This window comes from Solanum dulcamara, chromosome 9, assembly GCF_947179165.1.
Source record: "Solanum dulcamara chromosome 9, daSolDulc1.2, whole genome shotgun sequence".
In the NCBI taxonomy this organism is placed as follows: domain Eukaryota; kingdom Viridiplantae; phylum Streptophyta; class Magnoliopsida; order Solanales; family Solanaceae; genus Solanum; species Solanum dulcamara.
Window position 1 is genome coordinate 17,406,817 of NC_077245.1, and position 12,447 is coordinate 17,419,263.

General features: G+C 36.5%; 1 protein-coding gene across 1 annotated transcript in view; it reads left to right on the forward strand.

The window, feature by feature from the left end:
• LOC129902126 (THO complex subunit 2-like) overlaps window positions 1–12,447 on the forward strand; it is a 57,822-nt gene that overhangs the window by 5,837 nt on the left and 39,538 nt on the right. Inside the window, exons 7-13 of the mRNA XM_055977178.1 lie at window positions 3,234–3,305; window positions 3,380–3,427; window positions 3,554–3,622; window positions 3,718–3,851; window positions 4,869–4,944; window positions 5,059–5,252; window positions 11,679–11,759. Coding sequence (XP_055833153.1) covers window positions 3,234–3,305; window positions 3,380–3,427; window positions 3,554–3,622; window positions 3,718–3,851; window positions 4,869–4,944; window positions 5,059–5,252; window positions 11,679–11,759 — 674 coding nt within the window. The remainder of the gene's footprint in view (window positions 1–3,233; window positions 3,306–3,379; window positions 3,428–3,553; window positions 3,623–3,717; window positions 3,852–4,868; window positions 4,945–5,058; window positions 5,253–11,678; window positions 11,760–12,447) is intronic.

Consider the following 12,447-nt stretch of genomic DNA (forward strand, 5'->3'; position numbering starts at 1 on the left):
ATTATAATTTGATAAAAAATGTAAATGTGCTAATTTTTTGAACTATGTAGACTACAAAGAAAAAATTATATCAATTAAAACACAAAATGTTGTCATAAATTTTTAAGCTCAACATAATTTAATCTTTAAAAGAAAGTTATCCAACCAAACAATAAAGCCGAAGGTTAATTTTAGATACCACCCCTAAGGTCTTGCTTCTTAACACTAATCTTCTTGTGGTTTACATTATTACTGTGACCTCCCTTATCTTGATTTCTCTGTAACATTCTACATTCTATTAACTTATTTATTATTAACGAGAAAATTGATTTTTGAGTAATTTACCCTTAATAATAACGAGAAAATTGATCTTTACCATCACAGATTCAACCTTCTTGTTCATTTGGTGAAGAAGAGTCTATTACTATTATTGGTCCATCACAAACAAATAAAAGTTTATGTAATCTTATATCTTAAATTTGAGGGGATCATCTCATTCTAGTAATAGGATGTTGGAAGAAACCAAATGGGTTTATGCTGAAACTCCATTGAATTGCAGTCTTTAATAATACTCCCTCCATTCATGTTTACTTGTCCATGTTTGACTTGATACATCCCTTAAGAAGCAATAAGTAAAATGGTAATTTTTCTATATTACCCCTAATTATTATAAGTCATCTACATGTTGGGAAATGAAATGATTAGTACTTAATAATAGAGGTAAAATAGGTATAAAATGATAAATCATTGCTTGGTATTCCAAACTAGACAAGTAAAAGTGAACATTTATTTTTAGTATAGTAAATAAGTAAAAGTGAATGGAGTCAGTATGAAAATCCAAAATAAATTAGCAATGAAAAAAAGAGAAAAAATGGGTGTGGCTATTTAACTGGAGTTCTTACTTTTGTCTTTAAAGAGGGAGCCTTCGTGAGTGAGGAAGATAGGGAACATGCACTTGGTTAATTGGGAATCTCTCATGACCTGCATAAAGGAAGGTGGCATAGGTCGTAGGAACTTAGAAGCACATAATCAAAGCTTACTCTTGAAGTGGTTGTGGAAGTACAATTCTGAATTTGATGCCTTATGGAGAATTGTCATTGGTGAAAAATAGAACCAGACAGATCAATGGTGTACAAGTCCAATCAACACCCCTCATGGACAGGGGTCTGGAAAGCTATCAGGCAACTATGTGATTCTTTTCAAATGAATACTAGACAAGGGTGGGCAATTGGAGAAGGACTTCATTTTGGCATTATCAATGGGTAGGTCATGGGCCACCAAAAGACATATTTCCTGAGTTCTTTTCTATAGCATCACTTCCTGACATCAAACTGGATAGTGCTTGGGGATTGAATGGCTGGAATATGATCTTCAGGAGAGGGTTAAATGATTGGGACCTGGGGAGAATCAATTATTTTTTATTTAATTTAGAAGCTTTCAAAGGTTTCAAGGAGGAAGAAGACTCATTATTGGAACAAAAATAAGAATGGGATTTATACTGTTAAATCAGATTATCTTAACCTTTCACATACAGGCCAATCCATTGTGAATTGGCCATGGAAGTGCATTTGGAAGGGTAAAGTTCCTACCAAAGTTGTATGATTTTCATGCTGGTTGCTAGAGATGCTTGCCTAACTCAGGAAAACTCAAGAGCAAAGGGCTTTTAATTATGTTCAAGCCTTCAAGGTGTGATTATATGGGAAAGCTTTAGAATCCAATGCCATCTGTTTATACACTTTCCTTTCACTACTCATTTGTGGCTTCTGTTCCTAAACTTGGTGGGGCTTAGATGGACTATGTCTGTTAATTCTGCTGATCTGCTAGAACTTGGAACAACAAGGGGAACATAGTGAGACAGAAACAGTGGTGGAGTGGTCCATGCTTGCATATGGCGTTCAGTATGGACAGAGAGAAACTCAAGAAGTTTTGAAGACATACAATTCAATGCAAAAAGTTAAGATGAATTGTATCCTTTTTTTTTATTTTTGGTGTAAAAAAACCACGTAGAGAGTACAGATTCTCTGGTAGATACATTAGGTAGTCTGTAGGTAGATCACTTTTGATCTACTCTTTTGCACACTTAAGTGATTTTAAATATACTGTTACGATTCTCAAAAATAAAAGAGGTGTGAAATTTTCTGTCTAAGAGAAAAAAAGAGAAGCGTGAACTTTTCGGGAAATAAAAGTAGCATTTTTGAATAAGTCTGAATTGTGATTTATTCAGGTCCATTCAGACCCATTAAACAGCAACAACAGCATACCTAGTGTATTCCTAGAAGTGGGGTCTGAGGAGGTTGGTGTGTAGGCAACCTTACCCCTACCTTGTGAAGTAGAGAGGTTTCCGATGGAAATACTATAGTAAAGCAGTCAGGTCGAAAATAATTGAGAAAAGAACAATAGTAACAACATATAGTACGATAACTAAAGCTAAACAAACATGTAATAATAAAATCGAAGAACAAGATAAGAGGGTGATATTAATACTGCATAGTGATGATGGAAACTGAACAATACTTTGCTATCTACTAACCTTCTCCATATTCTATATCTAGGGTCATGTTCTCAGTAAGCTACAGGTGCGCCATGTCCTGTCTACTCCCTATGCCCAATACTTCTTTGGCATACCTCTACTTTTCCTCAGACCCGCCATAGACAACCTCTCACACCTCCTCAATGAGGCATCTGTGCATCTCCTGAATCATTTCAATCTCGCCTCCCTCATTAAGAGATTTTAAAATGCAGAAAGCAAATGCACTTAATGGGCTGAGATTTGAAGCATTCAGATTCGGACCCCATTTAGTGCAAACAAATGACACGTAAGTGTGTGAGGTGACTGGTGGACTTTTACCTGTCCTCTGAAAACTGGTTGTCCTTAAACACTGACGGTTAAAGATACAGCAGAGTGCCTGGTGAAAACTTTCATCCTTTCCCCTAAAGCTCCACCTCGTTTTCCCTTTCTGTAGTGTTCTTAGAAGGTGATAATTATTGAACACTTCTAGTCAATGGATTAAAGTAAGGGAAGAAAGATCAAAGACCAAACCTACACTTCTCCTTCCAAGCAAAACGATTATCCCCATTCCTTTCTTGCTTTGTGCAAAGCAAAGTTCTCTGTGCGTTTGTTCTCTAATTAAGGCAATTTTTAGTAGTTCATGCTCGCTTTTGGTGATGTTTACCTCTTGTCCTCCACTTCTTTGTAGCTCAACTTTACTTTTGTTTTCTCCTTTAATTTGACCCTCCATTGACTGTAATTGTAGGTCACTCTCCTTTGTCAAATTCCAGAGGGTTCTACACGGAATGCTTCAGCTGCTACAGTTGGCATAATCAAGGTTTTATTTCACCTCAGCACTCTGGTAGCTGAAATCTCATTTTTATGTATTTCTAATTCTTGGACCATATGCAGTCGCTGATTGGGCACTTTGATCTGGATCCAAACCGAGTGTTTGATATTGTGCGTTCTTTATCCATAATTATATCGTTCATTTCCATTCCTTTTTATGCATTTTTTTGAGTTCCATTCCTTTTAAACTTTTGAAAGTTCAGTGTTCTGTTCTGTCTTTGGCCTATGATTTTACAGGTTTTGGAGTGTTTTGAACGTCAGCCTGGTAATAGTATATTTTTGGACTTGATTCCCATATTTCCCAAGGTATAGTTGTGGTTGTCTTGCTGTTTTCTTGTTTTGTGGAGCTCTCCGAGTCTTGAAAGTGCATTTGTTTTCCATTTTCTCTCCATTATTTGCAGTCCCATGCCTCCCAAATTCTTGGATTTAAGTTTCAATACTACCAACGTCTGGAAGTAAATGATCCTGTTCCGAGTGAACTTTATCAGCTAACAGCCTTGCTGGTGAAAAGAGACTTCATTGATGTTGACAGCATGTGAGTATATCTGTGTACTTGGTTACCTCAGCCCACCTTTTCTTCCTCCCCTTTACAATTTCTTTTAAGTATTTGAGTGCCAAAAAAGGGGTACTTAACTTTTGTAGTGAACATTAGGCTTCAAATAAGCTCTGAATAGCTGTTGTCCATGAACATCCACCTTTCTTGCTAGAAAGTATTATGTCTTGTCTTCGTGCTTGATTGTATTCTTTTTTTTTTGGTTCTTGCAGAAATGGATTTTGTTATTTATTATCCATTTCACAAACCATAGATGTCAATTAAACTGTGTATTTCATTAGACACCTTCTTTATGTATAAAAAGAATTTGGATGACACGCACAAATCGAGAAATTTACCTTGTCGGAAAAAAATGTATAAAAAGATTTTTGTGTATTTTATGAAAAACCAAGTAAGAGTTTGACTTGGTGATTTTGTTTATTATCTCATGCACATTGACGTTACTAAGAGTATAGGATACCGATGCCTTCTGATGCTGGTGACTAGTGTGAATTATGATAGTTGAACAAAATAGCTAATCAAAGGTGCTATTATTCGTTGGACCAAATAAAAGTATTTTTAAGGAGTGTAAGAGCATCTCGTGTGTGTTTTTCATGGCTTCTTTTGTTTACAACATACTGCTTCTATAAGGATAGTATGAATGTTTTCATCGAAAAGATCGTTTAATAATAATAAAAAAGGATGTTGCCCTGAGATTGGTGTCAATGGGCATTAGGTAGGTAACAAAAGGCAGAGACTTGTAAGCTTAATAAAAATGTATACAGGGAAAGAAATATGCTACTTATTTGTCTTCTCTTTCTGGGAAAATAAGTAAGATCTTTACATCCTCTTTTTATTGATATAAGAAGTTGCTTATTCTAAGCAAAAGCATCTACTGATTAATTTGAGTTGCTTAAGGCCCAAAGCATAATTGGGCTTTCTAGTCACCTCTTGGTAGGTAATCTGGACTATTAGATTTAATTCAACTTATTGCTACTGGTGACCTGGTTTTTGTTTCAGTTATGCACATTTACTTCCCAAGGAGGGGGATGCTTTTGACCATTACAATGCATTTTCAGCTAAGAGACTTGATGAGGTTCCAACTTTTTCTAGTGTGAATACTTCTGTTCAATGCGGGTATTTTAGCTTGAAGTTCGGCATGCTTATTTGGTTAGGAGGTTATTTTAGCTTTCCTCTTGGATTCATGTAGGCTAACAAAATAGGTAGAATAAATCTTGCTGCTACTGGAAAGGATCTCATGGATGAAGAGAAACAAGGAGATGTGACAGTGGATCTGTATGCTGCATTGGACATGGAAACAGAGGCAGTTGCTGAGCGTTCCTCGGAGCTAGAAAATAGTCAACCCCTGGGCTTGCTTATGGGATTTCTTGAAGTGGATGACTGGTAAGTTTGATTTCGAAGTTCCATGTTTATAACCTTACCTTTGCATTTGCTGGTGTGTGTGTTCTGTTCATCTGTTCATCTTTACTTTGCTCCGAGTGATTTTATGTATGTAATTGTTCGACTATCTTTTCTCTTGGTTTTATATTTTGACTATAGCTTTTGGGTCTCTCCTTTTCTTCTAGAAAGTAAATATCAGTTCTTTTGTCTAGTGAGATAGCAGCTTACTTTTGTCTTTGTGCCAGACATTAGGCGTATAATATCCATTCTTTTATCTGCCTGTTCTGAGGGTATATCGGAAGGAATTCCAAACCTCTCTACCCTATGAAGTTAGGGGTAAAGGTTTGCGTACATTCCTACCCTCCTCAAACCCCACTTGTGGGATTACACTGGGTTGTTTCAACTTTTAAATCTATCTCAGTTCTAATTTAGTGGATTATTTGCGGTGTGGTCTAGCTAGCAGCCTACAACTCTTAAGAGTTTTTTTACATACTTGTGAGGTTTTAATCAGTGTTTTCCTAATTAATCTTTGTATAATTGCAAAGTATTTTACTCGTGATTTGTTTCATAAGCTCATTTTTTTTTCCTTTCATGATGGGTTATGCAAATTTAGTAACCATCCTTTGGAGTATTCTCTGTTGGAAGAATTCATTTTAGAGTAGGGTTACTTTGATCGGAAGAGGGTCAAAAATGCCCTTGAGCTATGCGAAATTGAACAAAAATGTACTCAATAATTTGGTCTAAAAATGCCCTTGTCGTCAATATTTTGGTCCAAAAATGCTCCTTTTGTTACTTAAAAGGGTAAAAAATTGCCCATTCCCAAATAAATATATTATTTCATTTCTTTTTAAACATATTCTTTTCCTAATAATAAATTTTTCATTAGCAAATGCTTATTCTATTTTAATTGGAAAACGATTAAGTTACAAGGATATTTTCTATTTTATTAGAATTCTTTTTATCATTATCGAAATGAAACTATGATGGGGTTACTATGATCTTGTGTGTGTGTATATATATATATATGAAGGATAATTATTGTTATACCCCCAAAAAGAAACTATTTACCATTGGATACTCCATTATTTTCATACCCCTTGTTTTTAACTATTTCGCGCATTTGATACCATGAGAGTATATAAGATACTCTGATGGTATCAAACAGTTTCGTTGAAACACTGTCTCTTCCTTCTTGATAAATTGCTTGATACCATCAAAGTATAATATACTCTGATGGTATCAAATAGGAACAAGGGAAGGGATTGAAAGGGAGAAAGTGGAGTAAGAAGGTAAATAGTTTGGGCCATGAGTCTATGAAGGTAAATATTGAGTTGGGTCCAATTTGGGTAAATATTTCACAATTGGTCTATTTTGTGTAGTTTTCCGTGTATGTGTATATATATATATACCTATATTTTCGGTTAAAATGGTGCATGTAGATATTCTATTTTAATTGATAAAATGAGATTAAGAAGAAATATTGTGATTTTGAAAGGAAAACAAACAAGAATAGATATTCGACATTGAAATAAAAGCTTTTTTTTCTTCCAGGCACAACATCCAAGAAATGGCTTAGGCCCACCCAAACCTCTCCCTTCCGGTGGTCCTTCTGATCACCGTGAACCTCTCTCCCTCACCCTTTCCTTTTTGTAAACCTTTCTTTACTATAGAGGATTGTATTTACTTTGCTACAGGCTTCAAGTCTTTCGACATCAAAAGAATCAATGGAATGGTTGGCGAATGGTATGACTGGACGGAAAGGAGCTGAAACACCATCACAAGAACTTCGTTCAATTAGAATATTTATTTTTTTTAAAAATAGACTGGCCTGGCGCTGCCCGTAGCTCACGTAGTTGTGGATTGGGCCGGCTGTTTTTTGTCCTGCCAAAATAATGGGCCAGACTGCCTGACCTGTAAAGTTACAAATCCTGTATGGGCTCGGATGGGCTGGGCCGACCTGTATTGACTGCTTACCAATAACACGCAAGAGACAGAACACAATTTGCAGATACAACATATCCTTAATGCTGATGTAGTCAATATTCAACTTCTAATTTCTCAAGAAGTTATCGAGACAAAAACATCAAATTGGGTTAATTCAAATATCTTAGAACTGAGCAATACTTATGGGGTGGCTTTCGAAGGATTTGAAAAGGTAACCACAGCAATGTTAATGAAGATTGATGAGAGAAAATAATTGTTAGATAATAAAGGGCCTGGGAAGGCAGTGTCTACTCCAATGAGTAGAGGAATTGGAAAAAATGAATTGAAAAACCTAAAATCCAGCTTTAATGAAGTGGAAGGTAGCAGAAGTAGGGGGAGGAACTTGAGTTTAACTTTTAAATGAAAGTTAATCTGTTGACATCGAATGTAAGGGGGTTAACCAGCCAAAAATGGAGAACAATGGTGAATAGTTTAATGCAAAAATGGAAAGCTGATGTTTACTGCCTTCAAGAAACAAAGATAAGCAAGGAAGTTGAAGCAATGGACAAGCAGTTATTATCATGTAGGTGGATTAAATGTGGCTACCTAGAGGTTGAGGATAGTTGTGTGTGTGTGTGTGTGGAGGGGGGGGATTTTGGTGTGGAACTGTAGAATTTGGAGTGGGACTCAAGTTAAAATAGGCCACCACCATTAACTATGAGTTTGTATCAACTCATAACTTCTTTACCTGGTACCTCACTGGAGTGTATGCTCCACATGCTAGAAATGAGAAGCTACTATTTTGGGAGGAGTTGGCTGCAGTCAGAACCTTATGTGATGGTCCTTGGCTCACATGTGTAGACTTTAACACCAACAGAACCATGGAAGAAAGAAGAGGATATGACATAATCACTTTTGTTATGTCTGGCTTCTCAAGGTGGATACAAGAGATGGAATTACATGACCCTCATTTTAATGGCGGAATCTTTTCTTGGTTTAGAGGCATTAATCATCACACCGCAGCTAGAATAGATAGATTCTTATTTTCTACAGAATGGGAAGAAAAGGTCAAAACTATCAAACAAAAGTTGCTACCTAGGGTGCTCTCTGATCATTGCCCTATCATGTTAAAATGTGGAAATTGGGAACAAAAAAGATCAAACTTCAAGTTTGAGATCTGGTGGCTCAAAGTGGAGGGTTTCACTGATTTGATCCAAGCTTGGTGGCCTGAATTTTTGGTTGAAGGATGCCCAGATTATAAGCTTAATGTCAAACTAAGAATTCTCAAGCAGAAGCTAAAGGAATGGAGCAAATCAAATTTTGGGAAGCTAGTAAATAAAAAGAATAGTCTACTTGAAGAATTGGCTGAAATTGATGAGTTTCAGGAAACAAGGGACTTGACTGTGGATGAAATGATGGTAAGAGCCACCATAGTAGTGGAACTGGAAGAGCTGGCAAAAAATGAAGAATCCAAGCGATTTTTTCAAAGAATGGTAACATCACAATGAAGGAACAACACCATTGACAGGCTAATAGACAGAGGGGTGGTTGTAGAAGATCCTTCAGAAATCAGAAACACTATGGTTGGTTTCTATAGGAAACTCTATTGTGAACCTGAGGACTGGAGACCTTGTTTTGACTTTTTGGATTGCCCAATTATTTCTCAAGAGGAGCAGATCTGGATTCAAAGACCTTTCGCTGAGACCGAGGTCTTAAATTGCTTAAAACAGTGTGATGGAGGCAAAGCCCCAGGTCCAGATGGCTACACAATGAGCTTTTTCAAATCCTGTTAGGAAATATTAAAGGAAGACCTGATGCTGACAATTCATAACTTTCATCAAAATGAAGTTTTTGAATAGTCCTTCAGTGCCACTTTCATTGCATTGATTCCTAAAAAAGCTGGAGCAGAAAAATTAAAAGATTTTATACCTAACAGTTTGATATGAGGAGTGTACAAGATTATTTCCAAACTAATCATGGAGAGGTTGAAGATTGTAATAGGAAGTTGGTTGATGTACATCAAATGGCCTTTCTGAAAGGAAGGCAAATTATGGATGCTACACTTATTGCTAATGAATTGGAGGACTCTAGAGTTGAGGGAAAAAATGCTGGAATTTTATGTAAGTTGGACATAGAAAAGGCATATGATCATGTCAATTGGCCTTTTATGCTGAAGATTTTGAAGGACATGAAATTTGGAAGGAAGTGGCTTAATTGGATAAGGTTCTACATATCCACTGTTATGCTCTCAGTAATTATAAATGGAAACTGAGGGTTTCTTCCAATCACAACAGGGGTTGAGGCAGGGAGACCCTCTCTCACCATTCTAGTTCATTCTAGCCATGGAAGGACTCAACCACATGTTCAGAAAAGCAAATGGCGATGGATGGTTAAAATGTTTTAAAGCTAAGGTGCATGGCAACATGGATAAGGAGTTGGGGGTTATCCATCTACTCTATGCATATGACTCTTTGATCTTCTGTGAGTCTGAGGTGACACAAATTAGACACATCAGAGCAATTCTCACTATCTTTGAAGGTATATCTGGGCTCCATGTTAATTGGCAAAAGAGTTTCCTTTACCCAATTATTATGTAAGTAACATGGAGTTGCTAGCTTGCAATCTGGGATGCCAAATAGCAACACTACCTACTAAGTATCTGGGCATGCCTTTGGGAGAAAAAAATGAGGACATAGAAGTGTGGAATGAAGTACTGGAGAGATGTGACAGGAAACTAGCAAGGGGGAAAAGTCAATACCTCTCTTTGGGAGGAAGGTTGATACTGGTCAAATTAGTCTTAGATGCACTCCCATCCTATATGATGAGTTTATTTCCTATCCCAAAGAGCATTAAGAGGAAGATCAACCAACTTAGAAGATCTTTTCTTTGGAGTGGGAACAGAGAGAATGGAGGTATAAGCTAGTCAAGTGGGACGTACTAACTCTCCTCAGGATGCATGGGGGGCTGGGTATAAAAAACTAAGTCTTCAGAACTCGTCTTATTCAGTAATGTTTGTGGAGATTTTGCACTGAAGAGTTGCCATTATGGAAGAGTGTCATCATTGAGAAATATGGCATGCAAAGCCATTGGTCCATTGAGGAGGTTGTGGGATCATTTGGGTGTAGTGTATGGAAAACCATCAGAAGACTATGGCTACATTTCAAAGGTAACATCTCACTAGAGGTGGGAAGTGGCAGAAAAATTGCTTCTGGAACGATTTATGGATTGGAGAAGAATGCCTAAACACACAGTTTATGCGCAACCAACAGAGCAAGGACACAATCTTCCAGATATGGAGCCCTCAAGGTTGGAATCTCTTATTCAGAAGAGCCCCCAATGATTGGGAGATTGAGAGAGTCAGTAACCTATTTCAGGTTCTAAATGCCCTCCTAGGTACCTCTATCGAACCTGATAAGCCTATATGGAGATTACAAAGTAAAGGAATGTTCACAGTAAAGTCATGCTAATCTGGCCATGGAAATTAATTTGGAAAATAAAAATACCTCTAAAGGTCTCATGTTTTGTTTGGTTGGTGTGTAGAAGGGCATGCTTAACACATGAAGTGCTTCAGAAGAAAGTAAGATAGATCTGCTCAAGGTGCTTTATGTGTGACTAAGATGCTGAATTCAATGGGCATCTGTTCCTTGATTCCTTCATTGCGAGGTTGGTACTAACCTATGGAACATTTTTTTTATCCTTGGTGTGTGTTGGGTAATTCCACAGACCACTAAGGATTTACTAGACAGATGGAAGGAGATAGGAAGAAGAGACTCTGCTGAAGACTGGTGGGAGTTAAACCCAGCTTGCATTTGGTGGACTCTGTGGAAAGAAAGGAACGCTAGATGTTTCAAGGATAAAAGAAACAACATTCATAAGATTAGAATGAATTGTCTTAGTCTTTTGTATTTGTGGTGTAAACATGATATGATGGGGGATACAGAACTTTTTGTTGATTTCATAGGCAATTTGTAATCTCCCATTGGGTAGTTTTGATAAGCTCTGATGTGATTGTAAGTGACCTGTGCTCATCATTTTTTTAATGATGATCCTTTTGTGAATACACAATTACTCTTATCTAAAAAAACAAGAATAGCGTTTGTTAAAAGTTTTATATTTATTAAAAATAAAATGTTTTTAAAAAGAAAAGATATAATATATTTATTGGAAAAAGAACATTTTGACCCATTAAGTAACAATAGGGACATTTTTGGACAAAACTATTAGTGGCGGGGCATTTTAGGACTAAACTAATGATGGCAGGGGTATTGTTAGACCAAACTATTAATTGAGAGCATTTTTGTTTAATTTTGCATGCTTCAATTTCCCTAGATATCCCTTTTTTAATTGTTCAGCAGGTAAAATATTTCTGTAATCCTATGAGGTAAAATCATTTGAGTTCCATGTTTGTTGACTCCTTCTGTGGTATTTTGGTCTTTCGCTCTTCTGTCTTCTTTTTTATAATTTATACATATGGATACTTTTACAGATAACATTTATTACTGCCAGGTATCATGCTCATGTGTTGTTTGACCGTCTCTCCCATCTTAATCCAGCAGAGCATGTACAAATATGTGATGGATTATTCAGGTAAATCAAAATCTCATTAATCGTTCGATGTCTGCTCGTTCTCCCCTCTTCAATTCCCAATCGCTTTGGGAACGTCACGGGGGAGGAAGATAGAAAGGTAACCTATGACACCGGGGAATTACGCTTTTTTTGCCGTTATCAATCATCTATCACACTTTTGCATTGTTCTTCGGAACTACTTATGCATCAGGTGTGGTAATTGGTCTGAATACATTCTTGGTTCATTATCCATTCACTAAGATTTAACTGTTGTAATTTTTTGAGCAAGGGTGGACTCTTAATTGATACTATCATTTCTCTTTGTTTGGAGTATAGTAAATTATTTGTGTATTAGTTATGATCAGTCAGATTTAACTAATATTTGTTTCTTTCCAATAATTATGTTACCTATGGTTTGCTTTCCCGTTTTAGACCTTGTTGCTATGAGATTAATCCTCCGCAAAAATGTCAAATATGGGATCATGAGTTTTTGTTTCTTCTTCAAATGCTATACGAGAAAAGGAGATCAATGTTGCAACATTGGATAGTAGTCAAACTCCACTATTTAAAACCCAATAGCTTGAGGGAATAATCAAAGTTGAGCTTTCTCCTCCTTGTTACATTTTTACTTGGTATAACAACCCTTTTGTTAAAATTCTTACTATGCAATCACTAGCAATGTGAAGGAGGAAGAAAGATATTCAATATG